This window comes from Homarus americanus, unplaced genomic scaffold (assembly GCF_018991925.1).
Source record: "Homarus americanus isolate GMGI-L3 unplaced genomic scaffold, GMGI_Hamer_2.0 scaffold51859, whole genome shotgun sequence".
In the NCBI taxonomy this organism is placed as follows: Eukaryota; Metazoa; Arthropoda; class Malacostraca; order Decapoda; family Nephropidae; genus Homarus; species Homarus americanus.
In genome coordinates this window covers 8,030,285-8,056,483 of record NW_024711292.1, presented here as the reverse complement: position 1 = coordinate 8,056,483, position 26,199 = coordinate 8,030,285, and the positions used below count along the sequence as shown (strand labels likewise).

The window sequence follows — 26,199 nt, the reverse complement described above, 5'->3', positions numbered from 1 at the left end:
CCCAGAGGGATGGCTCATAGGCCCACTGGCATGTGGACACGTTCTGGCGCTTACCAATCATTGCTCCGCTGCCTTGTGGATTAACCCTGGTAGGTACAAGGCTACGGGGGTAAACCCCGAACAAAAAATCTGCACTGGAGCCCCACATCAGGCAGACATGCTTACAGAACTCCAACAAGACCCCAACGGCGGTATAGGCAGAAGAAGTGACCACCATGAGACCCCAACGACTACAACAGCGGATGAAGGGCAATGCCTGATGGACAGGCTACTAAGGCAAAACCCAACAAACCGGGCTATCGGCAATCCATTGCAACTCTCCCTCTCCTGAGTTGTTGCAACACTTGCACCAGTGGATCAGAAAAGGGGAGAGCCAAGATGTGTGGTTGCATCCTGCACTCCTGCCTCACCACATAAATCAACTCACGCACAGCCATCATCCAGCACATCATACCACTCATCATCATCAAGACCCCTATACTCCCAAAAGTCCTATTGCGACGGACGAGTGGCGACGGGGACAGGCAGAGATGACTGCCGGGAGTCTCTAGTCACAACTCTGCACATAGGAGGCACAGATAAGATGGTCTTTTATGCACTGGGATCTAAGCAGCAGTGCAATATGGTCCTTATTGTGCAACTGAGCAGCCCCTTCGAGGAGCCACTCTGCTCACCCCACATGGGGAGGGGGCTAGAAAAGGTGCCCTAAACATAGCCTGGTAAAAAAAAAAACTCACTGGGCAACAGCACCCAGTAAAGTCATCCTTATTCATTCGAAAACACAATCAAAATCACAGATCCAAACAAAAACAAAATATACAACCTCTTATGGTCACTGCATGGAATGTCAGGACCCTTCTGGATACTGGCACAAATGAGCATCCTGAAAGAAGAACTGCCCTTGTGGCAAAAGAGCTGGCTAGGTATAACATTGACATAGCAGCCATTAGTGAGTCCCGGCACCCTGATGAGGGTCAACTCACAGAACGGGGGTCTGGCTATACCTTCTTCTGGAAGGGTAAGCCTTCTGCGGAGAGAGATCGAATTTATGGAGTTGGCTTTGCCATCCGCCAAAGCATCCTACACAAGCTAACTGAAATGCCTATTGGGATAAATGAGCGCCTCATGACGCTTCAAGTCCCACGGAATCACTCACATGCCTTTTTCATCAGTGCATAAGCCCCAACACTGGATGCAGAGGATGACATCAAGGAGGCCTTTTATGCCGACCTTGACAGAGTGCTAACCTCTATCCCCAGAGAAGACAAGGTTGTACTCCTTGGTGACTTCAATGCCAGAGTTGGCAGAGATGCTGACATTTGGCAGGGAATGACAGGAAGAAATGGACTAGGCAAGTGTAATCTCAATGGCCTACTCCTCCTCAGCAAGTGTGCTGCACACAACCTCACTATCACCAATACCCTGTTTAGACAGGCCGACAAGTTCAAGGGTTCGTGGCAACACCCACGATTCAAACACTGGCATCTCATTGACTACATCATTGTCAGAGAAAGCGGTCGCTGAGATGTCCTCATCACCCGTGCCATGCTTGGCTCGGACCACTGAGACACTGATCATCGGCTCATCAGAGCCAAGCTCTCACTTCACGTTGCCCCAAAATGGCAAAGGCAGCAAGCCACCAGAAGAGGTTTTAACACTAAGGTTGTAGGTAGTAGGCAGCTATCAAACAGTGAGGTATTACCACCTGCAAAGATATTGGAAGCATAATGTATTGTCTAATGGTAGACCCTGCTGCCATAAGGCATCACGAAAATTGTGACCAAGTCTCAGTTTGCTGATCTGCCTTTCTGGCTCAATTACACACAATTGCAGGGTCTCAATTGCTTCTCTTACTTTGACAACACAACCTAAATATATAATTTCTCACTATTGAATTTATTTTTTTTATTTTTTTAATTCTTGTTATTACTATTATTATTGTTACCTGTATCATTATTACTTTATTATTTTAATTTTAATTGTGCCTTTTTAGTATAAATTTTATTTACTATGAACTTATTATTATTATTATTTTTAATATCATTATTAATATTATTATTATTATTATTATTATTATTATTATTATTATTATTAATAATACATTTTCGCACCCCTAGGCCCCGATGTGGGTCAGTGACCTGTGCACGGGTGGGCTAAGCAAAAAAAAAAAAAAAGAGAGAGAGAGAGAGAGAGAGAGCGTCTGGAGCATCCAGGGGTAGCACATGCTTTCAGAGAGCAGCTCGAACATGGGCTGATACACATCCCAACAGCAAACAACACAAATCCCAGTTCCAAATAGGATATTCTCAACACTGTCATGACAAAAAACTGCAGAGAGAACCTCTACCGGATCGAAAGAATACACCAGGACTGGTTTGATGAAAATGACCCAACAATTAATGTACTCATCAATGATAAACGTGCTGCTTTAACTGACTGGCAGAACAACCCTCAGTCCCAGACCAAAGCTGATACCTTCCGCAAGAAGAAAGTGTGGCCCAGCGGGAACTTCGCAATCTAAAAATTTACTGGTTAAAAATAAAGCATGTGAAACACAAAAATTTACACATCAGCACAAGATGCGCGAATTTTTCAATTCACTAAAACATTTTATAGGCCAATCACTCATGGCGTAGCTCCTCTCCGATCATCCAACGGTAACTCCATAATTAAAGACAACGAAGGCCTCCTCTGATGTGAATGTCCTGACTACCCAGCAGGTCCCTCAGCATCCAGAGTTGACCCACCTTAACTATCCTCCAACCCTGGATGAGGTAGCTACTGCCATCAAACAGATGACAAATAACAAAGCCTCAAGGCCTGATGGAATCCCAGCCAAGGTGTATAAAGCAGGAGGACCTTTGCTTACCAGCCGACTCCACTCTCTACTGGAGAATATATGGGAAAAGGAGGAAATCCCCCAAGCTCTTAAAGACGCCTCCATCGTCAATATTTATAAGAATAAGGGAGACCGGTCAGACTGTGGCAACTACAGCTGCTGTCCATAGCTGGTAAGATTTTCGCCCAAGTCCTCCTAAACAGACTTTTTCTTGTGGCAGAAAACTTCCTTCCAGAATCTCAATGTGGCTTTAGACCATCACATAGCACCACTAATATGATCTTTGCTGCCCGTCAGATACAGGAAAAGTGCAGAGAACAGAGTCGTGATCTGTACATGGCTTTCATCAACGTAACCAAGGCCTTCAACTCGGTCAACATAAAAGCCCTCTCGTGGACCTTCAGCCGTTTTGGCTGCCCACCAAAATTCATCGCCATTGTGAGGCAACTCCATGATGGCATGGACGGCAGTGCCCTGCACAATGGCACCCAGTCTGAGTTCTTCCCCATCCAAACGGGGATTAAACAAGGGTGTGTACTGGCACCAACTCTCGTTTCCATTTTCTTGGCTGCCTTCCTTACTCGTGCCAGCGCAATTTAGCCGGCGGGGTGGATATCCGGTACCGGATGAAGGGTCTTTTCAACATAAGATGATTCCAGGCAAGAACAAAGGTGTCGGCAGCTTCCATTACTGAACTTCAGTATGCAGACGACCTCACCCTTTTTGCTCACACTGAACACGGCCTACAAGAGATCCTGAACACGTATGCACACTGCGGCCTTGAGGTGAATGTACGTAAGACTCAGATTCTCTTTCAGCTTGCCCCTGGTTCAGCCACACCTCCACCATCCGTCCAGCTCCCACCTGTCTACTACTGCAGACAGTGATGAAGAGATTCAGCATCGGATCAGAGGTGCATCCCAAGCATTTGGCATACTCCGAAACCATGTCTTCAGCTGTAGGTAGTTGAAATTATTTACAAAGTTACACGTATATCGAGCAGTGGTCCTCCCCACCCTGCTATATGGCAGCGAGACATGGGTCACAAACAGGAGGCACATCAAGGCACTTTCACCAACGTAGTCTACGTTCCACATCCTCTGTGTTTGCTGGGAAGACAAGAGAACAAATACTGTACCAGAATTCTTGCTGACACCAACTGTAGGAGCATTGAGGCGACTATTATCCATGAACAACTACACTGGATTCGCCATGCATGGACTACAGTAAACTGCCAAAGCAGCTACTTTACAGTTACCTAACGAATAGTAAACCTAACTCTGGCTGTCAAATGAAGAGGCAAAAGGATATTCTTAAGACAAACTTGAAAAAGTGCAAAACCGTCCCCCTCACATGGGAGACGAGTACTCCACACCGTAACGCTTGGAGAAGCACCAAACAAGAAGGTTTCAATACTTTCGAGTTAGCCCGACTGCATAAATAGGCAGACAAGCACCAACGCCGGAAAGCCGCAGCCACAGATCCTCCCGCATTAGACGTAGCCCCCACATATGCAACTTCTGTGATAGACCCTGCCAGTCTCGGATCGGCCTTTTTAGTCACCTCAAAACTCAGCATTCTAGGTGATATCCTTAATAACTCATATCATTGTATCATAGCTGGATGATCGTCATACTCGGTTCCGAGTGACAGCAAAGAAGTACTAGTAGTATAAGATACATTCGATGTGTCTGTGTGTGTGTGTAAAGCTCAGTACTTTGATCATCTTTGAATCCCTAATATAACACCTTAAAAACTATTGAACAATTCTCGTTTACAAGTGGTGTGGATACACTGAAATTAGATATATTACTTCGTGTTGTGAAATTGTAAGATACCATTGAGGCCTAGTCCAGTGTTAACTAGAAGGAGTAAAGTAGTCAATTTACAGTTAATGTTAACTAGGAGGATTGCACCAGTGTGGTAATTATATATAAACGGTGAGGGACTGCTATATCTCCTAACTAGATAACACACCCGATAATTAGTATTACATGCGCGCGCACACACACACACGCACACTGTAAACGTCTTCATTTTCTAGTGGTCAGAACAAACTGTATCGCACCCACTTGGAAGTTCTGATATGACACAACACCCTTCTGTTACATGACTAAATCACGGGTTAAAATTTTTCCCTGTGTGTGTGTGTGTGTGTGTGTAAGAGTAACGCCTAATAAAAACTCTGAAAGGCAACAACAAGTGTTAAGATACGGTAAGCTGCAGGTTATTAGGTCTCATATTAATCAAGGTGTGAAAACCTGTGATAACATTACCTAAAAATTTTTATGGGCCAGCAAACCACTGCCTCCACCCCCCCTTACAACTAAGCTGGTCAAGTCTTTTATTCCAGTAAAAACAGCGTCATATCACATATTATTAAAGAATATTACATGGTCTCTCTCTATGTATGTATGTATGTACTCTATGTATATGTGGCGACCTGTGGTGTAATGATCAACATGCTTACCTCGCGAGCGAGTAAATCCGGGTTCGATTCCCGGGTAGGGTGAAACTATGGGCAAGTTTTTTTTTACTCCATTTGCCTCTGTCTACCCAGCAGTAATTGGGGACCCAGATGTTAATCGAGTTGGATCGTGGTTCAGGGTACTGGTTAGCCAGTGCAGTTAGCGAGTTGTCCGGTCTTCTCTTTAACTCAGGGTGTGGTTGTGTTGGCGACAGCTTCTACACCTTAAACAAGTTCACGCCTAGGTGATCTTAGGGCCGACCATCCTCGATCACGAGGGACATCCATTATATAGAAAAAGATGGAAGAGTCTCTGTACCCAACGGAATCTCTGGAGAGGCAACAGGACTTGGCGTAACACACATACCGGTATCAGCACCAGCACCACCCCTGACACCACCACTATCACCATTACTGACAAAATCGCTTTCAGACTACCATTGTCTCTACCATCACTACCACCATTAACAACACTGTCACCACCAGCACCATACCCATTTCCACCACTGACACCATCATCATTATCGCCATCAACATCTCCACCACTAGCCACAGACAAAAGGCAGCACGGATAACAACCACTACCACCACCACCATCTGTGGAGTCGATGCGGTTAGCCATACACAAATCACAGAGGCGGCGCCATGAGGGTGAGTTGCATTCACCTTACCCCTGGACAGGACAGGGCAGGCAACCCATGGCACATCCTCGGTCCAGTTTGTTAGGTGATGTTTACATATATCTGAGGCAGTGCCGGATTTAGACCTGTGGAGGCCCATGGGCAGCCTCTTTGTGGAGGCCTCTCTCATTATAACTACCCAAGAGGGTGGGGTGGCGAGTGAAGCGAGCCTAAACATCTGGGAGTTCCGGGGGACGCTGTAAGCCCCCCGGGAAAATTTTGAAATTTGAACACTTCTTTGGAGAATTTTGAAGGCATATGCAGTTATATTGAGGAAATTAGAACATTGAGAAAATTTTAATTAACTGTATATTTATTGATGGTATACAAATTCCCAACACACACACACACACACACACACACACACACAAAAGTGAGACATGACTGGAGTCATTCATGTGGTTTCAAGCTACTACAGCACTTGTCAAAAATTTTCAAGAGACTTCACAGAAAAGAATATATTATTCGTTATTACAGAGAGATGATTCTTTGCATTATTAAGTTATTACAGAGAGATGATTCTTTGCATTATTAATCAGATAAACCTCTACTCAAATAATGGTTCTGTCCAAGAATGCATGTATAGGCTTCTTTAAGTCCAAGGTCAGATAGATTCAGAATAAGTATTAACTCAACTACAGTATTACCCCGCTTTACGCGGTTTCACTTAACGCGATTTCTCATATACGTGGTGCCTCGCCAGAACCGAACTTTCACTTAACGCGGTTCATCTACTCATATACGCGGGAAGCGGCGCGGGCACGATGCGCACAAGGTCGCCCAGTCATCAAAACATTACCGAGTTCTTCACCCGCCACCCACCACAGCCGGCCCAAGTCAGTGATAGTGATAATTATAGTGAGGATATGGACTTGTATGGACTTTGAGGGGTTTGACAAAGAGGCCCTGCAAGCCTCTGTGGTGGATAGTGATACAATTGATACAAGTGATACAGGTGAGGGCCAATAATCTGCCCTCTGCCTCGGAACCAACCCCCCCATCCCCGTGTGCCCAGCCATCTTTTCTACTAATGTAAGTGTTAAAAAACCTAATATTATTGATATTTCTCTTAATTATTAATTGTGTGTGCATACCATCATAAAGTTAAGATAATATTTTTACTACAACATAGTTGTGTGTCGTCAAAAAGTGGAGTTTGGGGGTCGGGCCAGTCTCTATTGGAATTAATCCCATATGTTCTGTTGTTCACTTAACGCGGTACCCTGTGGGTTCAATTGACCGCGTAAAGCGGGGTACAACTGTATATATAAAATTGAAGTTTTGTATCCAATAGTAAAACAAATAAACAATTTAATGAATTTGATAAAATTATAACAAAAGTATGAACATGTTGGAAAACACAAGAATTTTAATAAAAATAACTGCCTTCGACTGTGGATAATGTTTGTGGAATTCTAAATATATTATTAGCAACACAAACAATAGCATTCATTAAAAATATACGGTTCATAGGAAAACCAGGTATTCATGAATTTCAAGGAATAGCTAACCTAATTTCTATCACGCTTCTTGCTGAACATAGTTTTACGTGATGGAATAGATAAACATGAATTTTAAAGAATGAAAATAAAAATAATCCAAATGAATAAACAAATAAATAAAATATTGTAATATGTGGAGGCCCCCAGATTGTGGAGGCCCCTGGGCAGCTGCCCACTTTGCCCACTCCTAAATCCGGCCCTGACCTGAGGTCATAGTGTGCATCGAACAAGTTTACAAGCGAATGTTTACATGTTGTATAATATACATTCACCTCCAATCTATTTGCTTGTAGCTTCCATTAAGTCATGTTTACAATATATATATATATATATATATATATATATATATATATATATATATATATATATATATATAACTAAAGTTGTGAGGGAAAACTACTAATTAACCAACTCACCACAGTATAAGGTAACAAAAATTTTTGTCTGGTGAGATATCGAGAAGAAAATGGTTAAATAATGAGTGTGAGAAATTCAACTTTTCATCTCTTTCTTGTCAGTAACAGACCAAACTTCACAAATTTGCCAAAACTCCATAAATGTTTTAATTCAGTTATCGCTGCATGCGCATAATTTGAGAACTAGTGGGCTTCATGTGACTTGAGATCTGGCTCACCACCCCTACAACTATCGTACTACTAATACCTCTCCTACTTTTTAGTACAGTACTACAACCAAGACCGACACAAATACTTTCTTTTGAATATCCAGTCTCACAGAAGTTAAAAGCATGCTGTTCAATTATACTGATCATATGTTCACAACGTTTTAACATAGCAAATATGAAATCTTAATTCACCCTGGGCGCGCACCGTGTAGGGTTCGCAATGTATCGACGATGACATCCAGGATCAAGGTTCTCAAAGGTTCGCTCCAAGAATAGCCCTCGTACCCAATTAGTTACTCCAGATAAAACGCAAAACCAGTGTCTGATAATAGCATCAATATTGCACTGAGACTCCAACTCACCTAGATACTGTACGTCCACTTTGCATCAACTGGGAGACAAATTGAAGGTATAGAAACGTTTCCAAGGATTCGCTACTTTCATCTTGTACCGCATCGGTATCTAGTTGTGAAGTAATCTTGGTGCGATTTTGATGCTATTCTTTCATTTTACTTTTGTGTTCCAGTTTAAGTTAACCAGTTAGGAGTATTCTTACGTCCTCAGATACCAAAAATATTCATTCGCAAAATCCTAAGAGAATTCGGGCCCGTTTCTGCCAAAGAAGAAGGAAGTGAACAACATTAAACTATGAGGTCATGGATATTCTCACTTTTATACATTAAATTATCCTACGACAGACCACTATATAGTACACAATAATCCCGGCGATATTAGTACATATAATATACAGAGGCAGGAGAGAAAGGGAGAGATATATATATACATAGACTGACTTTAGAACTTTGGTCTTCAGCCACACATACCCTCCGTGACCAACGTACCAGACTGGGCGTCGCTGGAATATCTGAAAGTCCAGCCAGAAGCCACAAGCTGTATCCTCACTGACCCACGGCCTCCATCATCTCCTCTACTATACTATAAACACATTCTACAAAACCTTCCTTATCGAAACATATATTCTCTATCGCATGATGAAAACGAATAAGCCATTTCAGTATAGCCTTGTATGATGGACAATGATGCCTAGATAGATACAAACAGTACTCTATATTCCAGAGTATTTGGTTTAATAACATAATAATATAAACACATATGGCTCTCCAGTCCAGGGAGATGAGATTAACAAATTACTGTATACATCTTGTTTCCTTAATTATGAGATACCTTGTCCGTAGTTTCGTGTCTGCTAATTAGATAGATTAAAATATAGAAAAGTAGCAGAGTATAAAGATAAATAAATAGATAGATAGTCAGCTAGCTATGGAGATTGGATATAAACCCAATAAATATATCGATTACATAGATCGAGACAAAAGAAACACATCGTTAAAAAAAATTCTTACGTCACTGCAATAGCTGGGAAATTCAACCAATAATTCATTAATTTGTTTAACGTGGGCAAGTTACCCAACCCTGCTGCTGTTATTTTTTATTTGCTACTGAGTTTCAGCGCTATGAACGTCTTTTCTTACTGAGCGACTCACTGAGATTGTTTTTCTTCTCTCGCGCCCTTAGCCGCTCACATTATTGATTCAATGTACTCCCAAAGGTACCTGTACCCTATGACCTCCTCCTACAGGTCCCCAGCCGTTACCAACACCTCTTCCCTCCCTGACCAGATATCCCTCCTCCTAGTGACAGGCCTGGCACTTGACATTATTAGGGACCTGCCACGCTTTGCCATAAACAGATGAATTGTACCAGGAAATTTTCCCTCCACACGCTCATCATTCTGTCACTTTATGTAACTTGCTGACAAAACCCATTACCCTTCAGGCTTTTACGCCCTTAATTCATGAGTCATGAAGGCAAGCATGAACTACTCATGCTTCCCAGATGGGCGCTGTAAACGCTTTCGCGCTTCACCTTGCACAGGACGTTACGGATTCCTCTAAGCACCCCTGGCCACGAACGAGCGCCAGACACTCCTCACGGTGACCAAATTCTGGGTCACTTTTGTTTGTTTGTCAGTAAAGTCCGTCGAGCTTTCTCCTCAACACCAGATAGCTTCCCACCAAAAAATTTGAGTAATTTTAAAACTTCTCTAACTTACCCCAAAGACAAGTGTTCACAAGATGTTAAACTGAAAAACAACACTGACAAGGTATAGCACCGCATCCCTCCAGCAGTGATTCTCTTCCTTACCGCCTTCATGAGCCCTCTTTATCAACTCAACACTCACGAACCATCCAATTCCATCCACAAATTGTCTACTTATCCACCAATCATACATTTCTTTATCAACAAACCCTAGCAATCCACCACTTGGCTCTATGTTATAAGATCACCAGACAAGTGATCACAGCGGCGGGAATTAAAATTATTTAAGCACAGAGAAGTGCAGTGAATAATATAAGGCATATCTGAAGGTTGGCTTCAGTCATGATGGACTGCATAGACGAATGAGAAGGCTGCCTGTCCTCGTCAAAGGCTAATGCATGAAGTTTGGTTTTACTATGTTTCTTTGTGTACTATTGTGCGCGCGAGTGTGTGTGTGTGTGTGTGTGTGTGTGTGTGTGTGTGTGTGTTCATCTCGCTGTGCATTCAGGTGTACTTAACACGAACAGAGTGGGACCATAAAAGGGACTGGTAGCCAAATATATGCGACCTGACCAGCCGGCACATACCTGTCATACCAGCCAGCAGTGGGGAGTGCCCACACACTCCAGCACTCCCTTCCTCCTATCACTATCCTTTAAGCACTCGTACAACCCACCATTCCCACTGGATGGTGGAACAAGAACGCATGCACAGACATGGTCTTACCACGAGATAGTCTCAGGTGATGTCCCAGTATAACATCAACAGAACGGGTCGCACGCGCAGTAGGAGGAGGAGGACGAGGAGGGGGAGTAGGATGACCAGTGGCAGGGAGGGAGGAGGAGGAGGCCATGACGTGGGTTGCGTGGTGGGGACTCCCGGGTGATGCTCCTCTCAGGGTTGCCAGTAACCAACCACCACCACCACAACAACACTCCGCTAGGCTCTTCGTGCCACAGCGGCCTGCGTTACCACCACAACACTTCTGCCAGTACACTTCCTCCTCTCCCACACACACACCATGCCTACACACATTTCCTTCACCCAATGATAAGAATTGTCTGTTCCGTTTCTCAGAACGTTATTACGTCATTTCCTTCACTGGTAAGAGTCGTCATGTACTCATTAAATGACTGCACGTTTTTCCACCATGTCACCAATTTTCTAAACTGCATGCGTTCTGTGAGTGAGTCAAGACTGGTTATCAACAAAACTGACACTCCACCAAGACACTTAGAGAAAGTCCCACAATTAAGGTCGTTTAACATCCATAAGAACACGTGACTGGTGTGGAGGGTGTGCACGTGACCGATGACGTCATACACGTGGTGCTCGTACACAGAGCAGGTGGAGGAGGTTGCGTTGGTGCTTGGCTTCCTGGGTTTGTCTCCTGCAGATGTACGTCACTTTACACACATTAGGTGGAAGGATATACACCACTCAACCAACAGGACACTTACTCACAAACTCATGCACGAACGCACACACACAAGGTCACAACAAGGGTGGCAAGAAGCTGCCTGGGAGTGTGGCTCGAGTGGGCGTCCCGCGACTCATCCGTCACCAGTTTCAACCGTGCCGACGCCGTCACCATCATCATACCCTAAGTCTCCAGACAGACTTACGTGCCCTCCAGCAGCACCCTCACCAGTCACTACCAGAGCTGATAAGTCTCCACCGCCACATTAGAAAATGACAAGACCGTAAAGGTATTCCACCAACACACACACACACACACACCTCACCACCGTCGCCACTAGCCTACTACTCCGAACCTCCTCTCTCTCACACCCTCCATTCATGACTCCCACCACTTGCTTCATCACCTCCCTCCCAGCCAGCTTCCTACCACTCCCACACTTGACTTCCGGAAAATGCCGACCCTAATGCCCCCCCCCCTCCCTCACACCACTCTGCCCAACTTCCGACAACTGCACTGGGGTCAAGGGGGGAATGTCCAAGAAGCACATTCTTCTTCTCTTCATCTTACGTCATGAGTTGGGTCATCGGTAACTCTTCACTCACTCAATTACTCAGGTTTCCTAGGCACTCACGTCACTCCCTTGTATAGGGAGACAAACATCCGCTTATATACCCGGAGACATGGTCGTCTGCCCATGTACTGGCGCGCGCGCGCGCGCGTCTCTTTTCTCCCTCTCTCGGTAAGACTAGCAGTGGTCATTAAAATACATCTTGTCTTTCACCTGTAAATGGAGGGAACTACTGTTTGCTTGCTACACACCAAGACCCTGTATACTCGTATATAAACACACATACACTCCCAGTCACGAGGCTGTTATCTGGGAAGGCGGGAGTTATGGAGGAGGGGGGTGGGGTGTAGAGAGCGAGGAGTGCATGGAGTCTTCACTGTGTTGGGAGAGAGAACTTCAGAGCACATAATCTCTACACAAGGGCAACGCCACGCGACAATAGCCGATAAAGCTACACATTATAACGGCAGGAAGCGCGTGTCTAACGCTGATACTTAAGACACTTCTAAAGACACACACACACACAAACGGGGTTAAGTTTACAAAGACTAACACAGTTCATGCAAATCGGGTGGTTCAGCGTGTCAGCGTAAGGCACAGCCGAGACGAACGTTGTCACCGGGCACTTGTGACAGTGACACTGAGAGCTGGGTCTAGCACTAGCAGGCTGCTGGGGTACAGCCACACGCTGCCACAGTGCCACCCACTCTTACGCTGATGCATCCCTCCCTCCCTTCCTACCCTGCACTCATACCACCACTACTATACCCCCTCTCTACCATCATCCCCACCACCTTCACTCTCCCTACCCTCCTCCACCACCACTACTACTACTACTACCACTCCTACCCTCCTCTACTACTACACTTAACACCACCATCATTACTACCACTCTCTAACCCTCTTCTACAACTACCACCACCACCAGTACTACCACCCTCCCTACCCTCCTTGACGACCACCACCTCCTACCCTCCTCTACTATTACTCCTACTAATTCTAATTCCACCACCACCACTACTCCCATCCCTTCCCTCCTCTACTACTACTATTAACTAAACAATTACTACTACAAGTACTACCACCACTACCACAACTATTACCACCGTCCATCTCTCTATCACCACCACTAGAACCCCCCGCCCCCCTGCCTTCAACCTCTTCTGTGAGTGGCTCTCACCCCTCAACAGGGCTCCTCTATATCGTCGACAAGTCTTATAAAGGTGATGTCGACGGTTTTATCTACTGTTTCCTTTTCTTAACGGAAACAGTGTAATGATTGGCTAAAGTTGTCTTAATAGACCGTGCAGCAGTATCAATGAACTTATGAACCGATCTCCTCAACTTATGAATGAAGCGGCTGTACCCCAAGACGACAAACTGGCAGGCCCGCCTAGTGGATAAAGCATGTACAAAGCGTCCGGAAGGGGGACATATAGACCGCTATCGCTTAAATTGTTGCTGTTTGACAGATCATAAGAAATATTAGGAATAACATGGGTTAATTTTTTTTAGTTTGTAACAGGTGGTTAAACAGCCAACAGGCGAAAACACAGCCTAAGTAAAGTACGTTTATCATACATTCATACAATACATACTACTTACAATTATATCTCTGGTCGTTTACTACTATGTCTTTAATTGCTGTTGCTGGAAAGTTATCATGGATAAGACCAATTACGATTACAGAATAAAGAGGGAGAGTAAGACAATATCCTTCCTACAGTTAAGTTTAATTGTACTTCACAACTTGTAAATATCATTTAGAGTAGAAAAAATAACAATTCATATTTACCATTTTTTACAAGCTGTCAAAATGTGTACATACACACACACACACATACAATCTATCAGTTTCTACTGCAGTGTTACCGGAACAAGATATCGGTCGCTAGGGTTACTCTGTCGTTTGGCACCGTTTTGGTGGGAGGTAATGAAGCCAATGAGGAGTGGCGTCTATTGGAGTCCAGCGTCACTCCGGAAGCCACCAGCCCACACACATGTACACACAAATAAATAGAAAGGGACAGTATACACACTCTCTCTCCCTTCGTCTTTGTCTGCTTGACCTCGTAAAAATTTAGTTTAATCTTAACGAAATCGCCTCTTAAATTAAGACCAAATGCAGGCGTCTCTTTACTTCCCGTTCTGGTGCTTCGTTCTTAAAATTAACTGACTGATTCACTCTCAATAATTCTCTCTCTCTCTCTCTCTCTCTCTCTCTCTCTCTCTCTCTCTCTCTCTCTCTCTCTCTCTCTATGCATACTATCTCGACATGTCATTCCAAATCATCGACACAGGCAGTCTATCAAAAATTCTTAAAAACCTGAATTCTTGCGGCAGTGACCAAATGAGGTAATTTCCGGCCGTGCCCAACAACCCCCACCACTGTCCTTGCGCTGGGAAGAACGATCAGGGTGGGTGCTCCGGCCATGCAGAAGGAAACCCTCACCACGCCTGCAACACGCGATCACCCTTATGGTACCTACAAATATGGGTCAAGCTGCCTCGTTTTGCACCCAACCACCACCGCCTCCCTCAGCTGTTCGGGTGTAAACGGTGCCTCGAGTTACGTGTTTTGGGTATACCGTATTGCAGAAATATGTGGACAATATCGCCACTGATGGATATGGATCCTCCTTAGTCCTTACAGTGATTTGCACAAACATACATACATACATACATACATACATACATACATACATACATACATACACATTACACACATACATACATACACAAACGAGAAAAAAAATCACTCGGACAAACAAACAAAAATATACCTACATGCCACCATCATTCCCACTAGCTACTCATCTCCATGTCAAAATATTTCTGCTGCCCGACCAACCCTGGGAAAAAAAAAATCTTCATAATTCTCTGAACAGGCGGGGAAACGGGGAGTTACTGCTGGTAGTCAATGCACGCATTAGTAATCATTGCACGTCCTGACACACACATGTTATTACTATATTATTATTATTATTATTATTATTATTATTATTATTATTATTATTATTATTATTATTATTATTGTTATTATTTACAAGAAAGAAAAATCAAACAGGAAAAATGAAGACAAAGGAATTAAAATAATGAATAAACGAATAAAAAAAGCAAATTAATAATAAAAAACAGGGGGACAGAAGAAGGACAAGAAGGCAAAGGAAAAACAAAACAAAGAAATAGGATGAATCTGGCAAATGAAAGAAAGAAGGATAAGTAATGTATAAAACGGAAAAATATAAAAAAATAGAAGCAAGAAAACAATAAAATTAAAAATGAAGAAAGCATATTAAAGACAATGAAGAGATAGAAAGAAAATAAAGTTAGAGGAAACAAAAAAAAGGAAATGGGAAATAAGAACAAATAAGAAAACGGAGACAGGAAGTAGGACGAGGATAAAGAAGAGAGAAGATAACAAAGAAGACAGAAGAAGACCAAGAAGAGAAGATAAAGAAAGAAGAAGAAAGGGAGGCAGAGAGAGCAGAGGAAAGAAAACAAGGAGAAAAGACAAAGAAGACAGAAGAAAAGGGAGTAGAGAAAGAAGAGGAAAGAAGACAAAGATGAAGGAAGAAGACAAAGAAGAGATATGAAGACAAAGCACAAGGAAGAAGACACAGAAGAGAAGAAGACAAAGAAGAGATATGAAGACAAAGCAGAAGGAAGACAAAGAGAAGGAAAACAGAGGTAGACAAAGAAGAGGGGGATAAAGAGGGAGGTAGACAAAAAGAGGGAAGATGACAAAGAAGAGGGAAGCCAAAGAAATGAGAAGAGAAGAGGGAAAAAGAGGGAGGTAAGCAAAGAAGAGGGAAAAGGGAGGTAGACAAAAAAGAGAGAAAGGGGGAAGTGGACAAAAAAGGGGAAGACAAAGAAGAGGGGAATCAAAGAAGAGAGAAGTCAAAGAAGAGAGAAGACAAAAAAGAGGGAAGAAGACAAAGAAGAGGGAAGATATATGACACTGAAGAAAGATAATAAAGATAAATGGTTTTTTTTTTTGCGAAATCGTTAATTTTGCAAAATTACCGGCATACGTATTGGTAATTTTGCAAAATAGCTCACAAACAGGATAACCAACGATATAAAAAAGAAACACGTAACTGTATCAATCTACACCAGCCACAATAACCTAACCGATCCTCTCAATTAACCTAACTATAAGGTTAGGTTAGTTTAAGCTGTCTAAGTTAATTCGCAAAATTACCAATATGTATACCGGTACTTTTGCAAAATAAACGATTTGGAAAGAAAAAAAAACGTAGCATATATAAAAAGAACTAAAACAAAGAAGGAAAGGATAAGGAAAACAAAGAAAATGAAGAAACAAATGAAGAAAAGGGAAATTAAAGAAGGAAGAGGACAAAGGGGGAAGAAAAACCAGTCAAAGAAGAAAACAATGAAGAAACAAAAAGGGAAAATAATAGATAGAATGAAGGATGAAAGCAACTAAAGAAAACACGAGGAACAAAGAAGAAACAGAGGAAAAGGAAAACAAAGGAGTAATAACACAAAGATGGAAAACAATGAAGAAATAAAACAAATGAAGAAATAAAACGAGAAAAACAGACCAAACAAAAAAGAAAGAAAAAATAAGGCAGACAAAAAACAACAAAGAGGAAAAAGCAAGAAAACAAAGAAGGAAAACAAGGAAGAAGGAAAAAGAATACAAACAAAATATACAAAAGAAGAGGTGAATACCCAAGAAGGAAAATAGGGCGACTTCATTCCAACGCCTGTTTAGAATTTCTGATGACTTCCTCCAACTCTTTGATACCAATACCTGACCACTTAACCTGACGACATTAAAGAAGTCTTACCCTGCCCATTTGACCTGACCACTTCGTACCACTTTCTCCTAACCACCGTAAGACGAAATTGACCACTTACCCGGGCGAACTTGACCTGACCACTTATCCCGATCATTTGACCTGGCAGCATCAGGACAATGACCATCAACCAGATTACGTGGGCGAGGAAGGTGGATGGGACACCGACCCCTACTTGAGGCGGAAGAAGAGGAGGAGGAGGAGGAAGAGGTTGAAGAAGGGGAAGAGGGGGGGGTGAGGAAGAGGAGGAGAAGAAAGAGGAGGAAAAGGAAGAGGAGGAAGAAGAGGAGAAGGAGGAAGAGGAGGAGGAGGGAGGGGAAGAGTATAAGGAGGAGTAAAAGCAGGAGGAGGAATATGCGAATTATGGATTCTATATGTTGTCCTAACCTGAGACTGCAGTGCATTTAGGTTAGCGCGCAGGCTCGTACACACACACACACACACACACACACACACACACACACACACACACACACACACACACACACACACTTCTCATTTATGTAACTCCCTGTCCACTTACGTCATTCCATCAATTTACATCTTACACTATTTTATAAGTAGGGCAGCCACTCACCCCCTTATTGCACAAACATATCAATTTAACATTTCTCACCCTTAGTCTGCTGGACAAGCCTAGGTCTAGTTTAAGTGAGCCTATGTGTGTCTTCTATTGATCATCTCCAAGTAGAAAAAAAATATCAACGTAATCGTAATCTTAAGTTGTTACCAAGGGCATATCATTGCTGGTCATGCCCGCATACGTGTGGGTCCTGCCAAACTGCCAAGGTAATTTGTCCCCCGGGCCCGACTGGTTACAATCACCGCTAGATGGATTCGCGTCACACCCAACACCACAATCGTGCAGGACCTCTGATGAAGTGTTGCCCTAACTGGTGGAAGGAGGGAGATGGAGGAGAGCAAGAGAAGGGAGGGTGGAGGGCAAGAGGAGGGAGGGTGGAGGGCAAGAGGAGGGAGGGTGGAGGGCAAGAGGAGGGAAGGAGAAAGGCAAGATGAGGGAGGGAGGAGGGCAGGAGGTCAGAAATGGGAAATAGAGGGAAGGGGGCAAATACGTACGTGTGTGTGTGTGTGTGTTAGAGTTACATCACGTTCTCCTCACATGACCTTGCCTCCAGCGCATACACCAGACACCGCCGCCACTTACTCGCCTCTCCCTTCCTCCCCACCATCACCACCACACCCAAACAGTCACCATCACTACTGAAAACACCTGACACCATAACTACCACTACTGACAATACACCAAAGATGCTTACAGCCAACTACCAGCATCCTCACACCATAATCACCACCACCATTACTAGAGACACTTATAGCCACAACTATCACCCCCTCTTTACCATCACCCCAACGCGACCACCACTATAGCCAAAACAGTCACCATCACCATAACTACCATTACTATAATTACCACCACCATTTAACACAACAACTATTTCGACTACTTAAAGCACCCAGTCAAACCTGGCAACCCTTTAACTGCACTAACTCTGGCCGGATCGAGTGGGTCTAGGTTGGTCAATTTCGTCTGCCTCTAAACGCGCACAGTAGAACATACGTATATGAAAATTTAATGTAAGTATATTCACAGTATAACTCACAATTGGTATGTATGTATGTATGTATGTATGTATGTATGTATGTATGTATGTATATATATATATATATATATATATATATATATATATATTTATTTATATATATATATATATATATATATATATATATATATATATATATATATATATATGAATATATATCCCTGTAGTTTATCAGCACTGTATGTATGTATATATAATAACTAGCAATATATATATATATATATATATATATATATATATATATATATATATATATATATATATATATATATATATATATATACAGTATGCTGATAACCACAAGGAAACAAGAAAGCACAAAGTTCCCAAGCGCTTTCGTGTAATTCATATCTTCAGGGGTGAGTACAGACAAAGGAGTAATACTTGACAAGGCTAATATATACAGTTGAGGAGAGTGAGATCAAGTCCCTAGAGGACAGCAGGGGTACACAATGTTCCGGTCATAAGGCAGTGACCCTTACTAATCTTCTTAATCAGAAAATTGACTCTGCCATCTCTAAGCACAGCAGCTGTCCATAGTCAGGTTACAAATCTTCTTAATCACAAAATTATCCAGTTTGTACATACCATTACTCAAATTCATGTTGACAGATTCAGTATTTTTAATGAGACTGGATTCTATAATGCTCCGACTGACAATTGAATTACAAGGTAATTCAATTGTAATTCAATTGTCAGTAGGAATATTATAGAATCCAGTCTCATTATACATACCGAATCTGTCAACATAAATTTGAGTAATGGTATGTACAAATTTGAGATATATATATATATATATATATATATATATATATATATATACACAATCAACACCTCAACCCGCCAGGATTCGAACCCATGGCCCATGACTGTGACCGGGGAACGCTACCTCTGGACCACCAGGATACTAAAAGCAGTCCTAGACTTTGTTATATTTCACACAAAGCCTGGTCCAGAGGTAGCGTTCCCTGGTCACAGTCATGGGCTCGTGGTCCGTGGGTTCGAATCCTGGCGGGTTGAGGTGTTGATTGTATGCAGAAGTCCGCGTGCTTTATTGGGTTAATGAAATATATATATATATATATATATATATATATATATATATATATATATATATATATATATATATACACACTGATACCACAAGAAAACATGGAGTTCCCAAGCACTTTCGTGGATTAAGATTACTAAGGGACTTGATCTCACTCTCCTCTACCGTATATATTAGGCTTCTCAAGTATTTCTCCTTAGTGTGTACTCACCCCTGAAGATGTGAATTACACGAAAGCGCTTGGGAACTTCGTGTATTCTTGTTTCCTTGTGGTTATCAGCATATACCTGGATCACGCGCACCTACAGTGATTTACATGACAAGCTTTTGGAATTCAAAGATCAAGGTCACAAACAACGCACCTCGATCGAGTGCAATCTTTAGTTTTTTTGTGCTGACACCAGTCTGGTTATAGGTAAACACTGGCCATTTAATCACACTATTGTAGTATTGTATTAACTCACTCAAACTCACTGAATATAAAACCAGTAATTTTTAGGAAATAATAAAGTCCAACTTAAAAAATAGTGCATCTGAATTTTCTAATATTTACCGTACATTAGATATAGCTATTCTAATTCACATATAAATACATAAATAGCTTAGTTTGTTATTGAATTTCAGACCCGACCAACATGGTATCCGGAAAGTTGAGCCTTAATCTTATAAGAACGAGATCTATCCTACGGAAGAGGAGGGGGCAGCAAGTCGCTTGGAGTGTGTGTGGCAACCCAAATCCTCGAGCCGTGAAAATTACCTCGAAATTAAGGCGTCTTCAAAAATTGACAACGTCTAGACTTCAGACTTGGCTCAGGCTACTCGCGTAAAATTTAAACTAAAGAGATTGATAAGCAAAATTGTAACGCTGTATCAATCTTTAACTAACGCCTAACGTATGAACACACCAAGAAATAATAATAATGGTTGCCCTTCGTGTACCGAGGATAGCCGGCCCAAGGGCCACCTAGGCGTGAATTTGTTTAGGGTGTAGAAGCTGTCACCAACAAAACAACCAATCCTTAAGTTAACGAGTTGCATGACCCAGTGTCAAGGAATAATCCGAGAAGACCGGACAACTCGCCAACTGCACTGGCTAACCATTACCCCGGAACACGATCCACTTATCGATTAACATCCAGGTCCCCAATTACTGCTGGGGAGACAGAGGCAAAAGGCGTAAAGAAACTTGCCCATAGTTTCACCCTGCCCGAGGATCGAACTCGGGTCCGCTCGCTTGCGAGGCGAGAATGCTGACCATCACACCACAGATCACCAAGCAAAACAGCACACAACACCCACAGGATAAACAAATAAAATTTTATACGGTAGCTATATTTAATCACTCCCAATGACACCTTTTCCAATCCTCCCCTCACAACACTAATATAAGTATTCTCCAGCGACAATGGCATTAAGATGGTGCTGCCCGGGTAACAATGCTAGTGTTACAGTACTAAGCAGGGTTACGTTTTGTCAGCCAGCGCCCCAAGCACGAGCCTCCCCTACAGGACAGTGGTCACCAGCTGTCACCATAACGTCGTACCTGCATTATGACAAGGTACTGTACCTTATACATACATTATTATATCTTGGCCTTAGACCTTCATCTGTGACATTAATCTCCAACACACAAGATATAAATCTGATATTCTGCACTTCGTTTAATAGTAATCAAATAAAGTATTCATGTGAAGTGACAAAACAGTGTCCATATTACTTATTCCAAGTATATATGCTCTGGACAATACATGTTTACGGACACACGACATCAGACAAGCTGATCCACATCCGTTTTCTAAGGACGTACCGTTGTTGTTGAGATTGTCGGACCGTAGTACGACACGGGCCTTTGCCTGTAGCTCTTGGAGCAGCTAGACAGGATTGGGGATTTGGGAATGGAAGGTGTCCTACCTGCAGATATGGAAGGATACTGCAGGTTTGCAATTGTGAGCGGACCCTCGGTCAGTGAGCGCTTACCACCAACCCCGACTCTTGGACGTGGTTAGTTTCGGATTGGCGTGCCCCCCTAACCGGGGTCCGCACTTGCTGGGGGAGGATGTTTCCTAAGCTATCTGGGTGGTGGGTATCGTGTGATGACCCGGAGAAGGTGGTGAATGTGGTCTGTTTGGGCCTTTCGGGTTAGAGTGGCCGCTGGTGATGTGTGTTCTTGGAAGTTTCGAATTCTGTTTCGGAGACTTTGTGTGACTTCGCAGTCGAGGAGATAGTGTTCCAGTGGGATGGCCGCTGGCTCCTGACAGTAGGTGCATTCCCTGACGACATTTCCGATCGTCTGCCAGGTGCACTTGTACCATAGTCGTAGTCGATGAAGGCTAACTTGGGTTTGTCTTGGCGAGGACGTACCGTAGTATAAAATTAATTAATAATATGTATCCGAAGACGTAACACGTACAGAAGGATACAAGAATTAAATAAAATATTAAAAAAAAATTAATAATGGTTATAATTATCATTCTTCCCAAGCTATTAGAGTAAATCAGTGAATACAAGTATATGTGTAGATTTAATTTATCAATATGGCTACTAGATATATTACAGATGACTAGGCTATACAAAAGTTTCAAGCAACAAATACTGTAGGTACTTGTCTCTCCACATCCGGTTTCCTGGCCGAAAGTTAGACTTTACGGAATTTAAATTTAAACTTGCCAACAGCTGTCAAGTATTGTCCTTCCTCCTGTTGCACCATTTTTTTTTGTTGCATCCACCCTTTTCTCTGTTTTTCGTTATTTAGAAATCGATGAAATCTCAAACTTTTTTCATGAAGTCTGTAATTTGATATGCATCCAAATACGGCACATTTATCAGGCATTGTCATAAACCTCCACACCACGATGGCCAGCTGGGAACAGAGATCCCACCCTAGACCACCACCCAGGCTGCCGGCCAGATGACGTCATGCGCGGTAAAGGATAAATTTTCGACTGGAAGTGGGTTGACTTGGTATAATTAGACTTTGGATTTAACCTTTGAATAAAATATCAATTTAATAAAGGAAATTGGTTAACGCATTCAAAGGTTTAAGGTATCGTACTCAAGGCGATAAGACATCTTGTTCAAAGGGTTGTTTCGTAATCAAGAAGTTAAGACATCTTATTCAGAGGGTTAAGGTGTCGTACTCAAGGCGTTAAGGCATTGTTCGCAAGGGGTCAAGTGATCACAATCATGGGGTTAAGATATCTTAGTTAATTTGGCTAATCCACTCTACTCAGGGTGTTGGTATCGTACTCGGGGAACTGGCATCGTACTCAAGGAGATGTGGTAGGATCCTCAGTGTACATACACCCGCACTGCGACGGGCAACATTAAACTCGGTGTCGTCCCTCGCTCCCCTACAATGCTTCAAATTTCCCAGACACCCCAGTCCGAGGCTGACATTTGTGTGACGTCAGAGAAAGATCACCATCTCTCGTAGAATGTAAATATTCTTAACTCTACGCTTCAACACGGGGTGACGGATGGGGAGGGATGAAGAGGATGAAAGAAGGGCGGGTATGAAGAGAGAGAAAATGAAGGAGATGAGGAGAGATCAAGAAAGATGAAGTGAGAAAGAGGAAAGCAAACACTCATACTAAATATCTGACTAATAAATACTATAAAAACACCTACAAAACACTGATCGCACAACAATCTAACACCTTTCCCTCTCCTCACATAGTCTATGAGTTGTAGCATCACAAATGCAACATCATCATGGAGCCCAATTCGGTGCTGGTTAAGTCTTATATATACTGCAAGTATAAGCGGCGGCGGCGGCGTGGCCAGCAAGTGCAAGTGTACCAAGTTCTGATCTGGTAAAGAGAGCTACGACGACTTCCGTCAACATACCTCACCCCCAACCCACGTCCATCTATCAAGCAAGCTCCACGCCCGCCTATTCTTACTTAACCAAAGTGGGGGGGGGGGTAGAGAATTTCCCTACTACAGCTCACACACTATCCAAGGTCATGCTGGTCCTCCTCACAACAGCTGACTCTTTGTGACACTAATAATCTACCGCCCACGCCTCCTTACTAGTTAAAAGCAGTGCTCTACAGTAGAGCATTTAGAAACTGGACGAGTAGAGCCTCTACTCGTCCAGTTTCTAAATATTAGACTTTTCTAGACAAAACCCTCTACACTAACACATCAATCCGTTACGGCAAAGTCGACTCTATCTGCGTGTCAGTTACGGCGGCGCCACACTCACTTTTTCCGCAATTTTATTGCATCGAATTTCTAAAATAAAATCAATTTTCTCTGTGCGCTCTGTCACACACGCATATACAGTAGAGAACCAAGGTCTATAGAAGCAGAGAACTAGAGCGCCATTCTTTCAGCGTTTGTCAATTGTAAACAAAGAAGGTGGCAGGTGGCATAAGCCTTCCTCTTTATTTTTTTTTTACTGTATCTAATCGTCCCTTGGGTCCCACAGGCAAGGATGAGATCTCATATTGTCTATCATGTATACTTTGTAAAGGCGTGTCCACACAGGAATAGATAGAGAGGTCGTGAAGTTGAACACATGGTTCAACGTAAACAAACATCCCAGATGTATTTACGAATATCATCAATAAAAAAATTAAACAGGCAATTTCTTAAAAATGCGATACTGAACCATTAAAGGCGGCGTCACAGTGGCATTCTTTCGGGGTTTGTTTTTAACTCTGAAAATCCTCCCTTTTTTTTGTGCACCGTCACACATGCGTTGAGAACCAACTTCTCAGTTTCCCTCGCTTGACAACTGTCACAAACAAGAAGGATCCAACTGACGAAGAAAGCGCAGTGATTCTACACCTATTTGGTGTATGAAGAGTCCAAGTGTTCCCAGCGACATCGGCGCTGCCTTTTCTGGTCCACCAAGAACTCATAGAGGCGTGTCCATACTTGAGAAATTATTTTATGTTGGCTCCGTCATGTTGTTGTTATTCCCACGTGGTCAAAATGTAAACAACAATTGACCTTTTCTTACCTTTTAAATATCACGCAATTAAACATAATAATAAGTAATCTTGAGAAGAAGAGTAATAATTACATAATAATAATTTTAGCTTCATATTTTAAATAGATTATTTTATTTTTTTACTATTTGTAGCATCAATTACAGATCTTCAATTGACCGGCAAGTTGTCGAAGTTGTCGTACGAGTTTTCACTGTCAGTGCAGACGGTCTGTGCTGTCTGACAAACAGCCAACGACAACTCCGACGATTCGTGAAAAAAAAATTGACAGAAATGCGAGTGTGACGCCGCCTTAAGAGAGCTCAGGCTCTCAATTCGTTCAGCCATGTCAATATTATTATTATCAATTCTGTATCTGTATTTTTCTGGCTAAATAAACTTTCAATATGTTTCAATATTAAAGAATACTTTTAAAATTAAATTTAGTTATTTTACGTGCTTCGATATTTATTTTATATGAATACTATCCTCTTTGTCCAGTATACTTCAGCCGTTTTCTCAGTAGTTCGGGAAGCAGGTAAATACGTTCGGGAACTTGCTCCCCACTCACGAATGGGTGTTCAATAAACCCATTCAAAAATTGGAGCTTGCCAGTCGGCGGAAACGATACGTCTGAGCGACAGGCTAAAAAAATGACAATTCGTGGGAAAAAAAAACGTGGGAACCTGGAAAGTTGACGACGGAAAGAGTGCTAGTGTGAAGCTGCTTTTAAAATGTAAACAATCAGTATACAATACAACAATCGAACATTATCACATGATTATTGTTGACAATACGCAGTATAAGGCACTACACTGTTAAAGCGTAGTGAACCTGTATTATATCATTCTGAATCTACGGTACTATCATGAAACTATCTATCGATAATAATACTATACAGTACTATCACTAAGCGTAGATTACTGTTATAATCAATTTCTAGTATTATAACACTATCACTGAGTCTGGATTAAAATTATCAGGAATTTGCATTATTATCTTCATAACATTGCTGAGATTGACTTATCAACGACCAACAGTACATCCTATCAGGAACTACACCTTTTCTTTCGTGCCAAGTTTCCCGTCACAGGAGGGTTTTGGAGACTACAGGAAATGCGATTGTGTTATGGCGACCGCTGTTGTGTGAGGTGGTTTATGCAAGCAACCCGGAGCACACGATGTTAGTCTAGTGGTTGCCAGTGTAAGCACGAGCACACACGCAAAAGAGCGCGCGCGATGCTATTACTAATAATGATGATGGTTAAAATATTAATAATAATTGTTATAACTCCTACATAAACACTTATAACAATATATATATATATATATATATATATATATATATATATATATATATATATATATATATATATATATATATATATATATATATATATATATGCAAGTAAATCACTGTAGGTGCGCGTGATCTAGGTATATGCTGATAACCACAAGGAAAGAAGAAAACACGAAGTTCCCTTCGTGTTTTCTTCTTTCCTTGTGGTTATATATATATATATATATATATATATATATATATATATATATATATATATATATATATATATATATATATTCTTTCCATCCCCCTAGTA

At 42.2% G+C, this 26,199-nt stretch overlaps 1 protein-coding gene across 5 annotated transcripts in view; it reads right to left on the bottom strand.

Moving 5' to 3' along the window:
* LOC121876856 (protein disabled-like) overlaps positions 1–26,199 on the bottom strand; it is a 245,410-nt gene that overhangs the window by 171,977 nt on the left and 47,234 nt on the right. For 3 of the 5 annotated variants that reach the window (XM_042382375.1, XM_042382608.1, XM_042382677.1), the window contains exons 1-2: positions 12,719–12,862; positions 10,901–11,564 (exon numbers count right to left, since the gene is read on the bottom strand). The exons of 1 other annotated variant lie outside the window; for it this stretch is intronic. In XM_042382375.1, coding sequence (XP_042238309.1) covers positions 10,901–11,027 — 127 coding nt within the window. In that variant the 5' untranslated portion in view covers positions 11,028–11,564; positions 12,719–12,862. Of the gene's footprint in view, positions 1–10,900; positions 11,565–12,718; positions 12,863–26,199 lie in introns of those variants that run through there. One more of the 5 variants, XM_042382469.1, reaches the window with a different exon arrangement.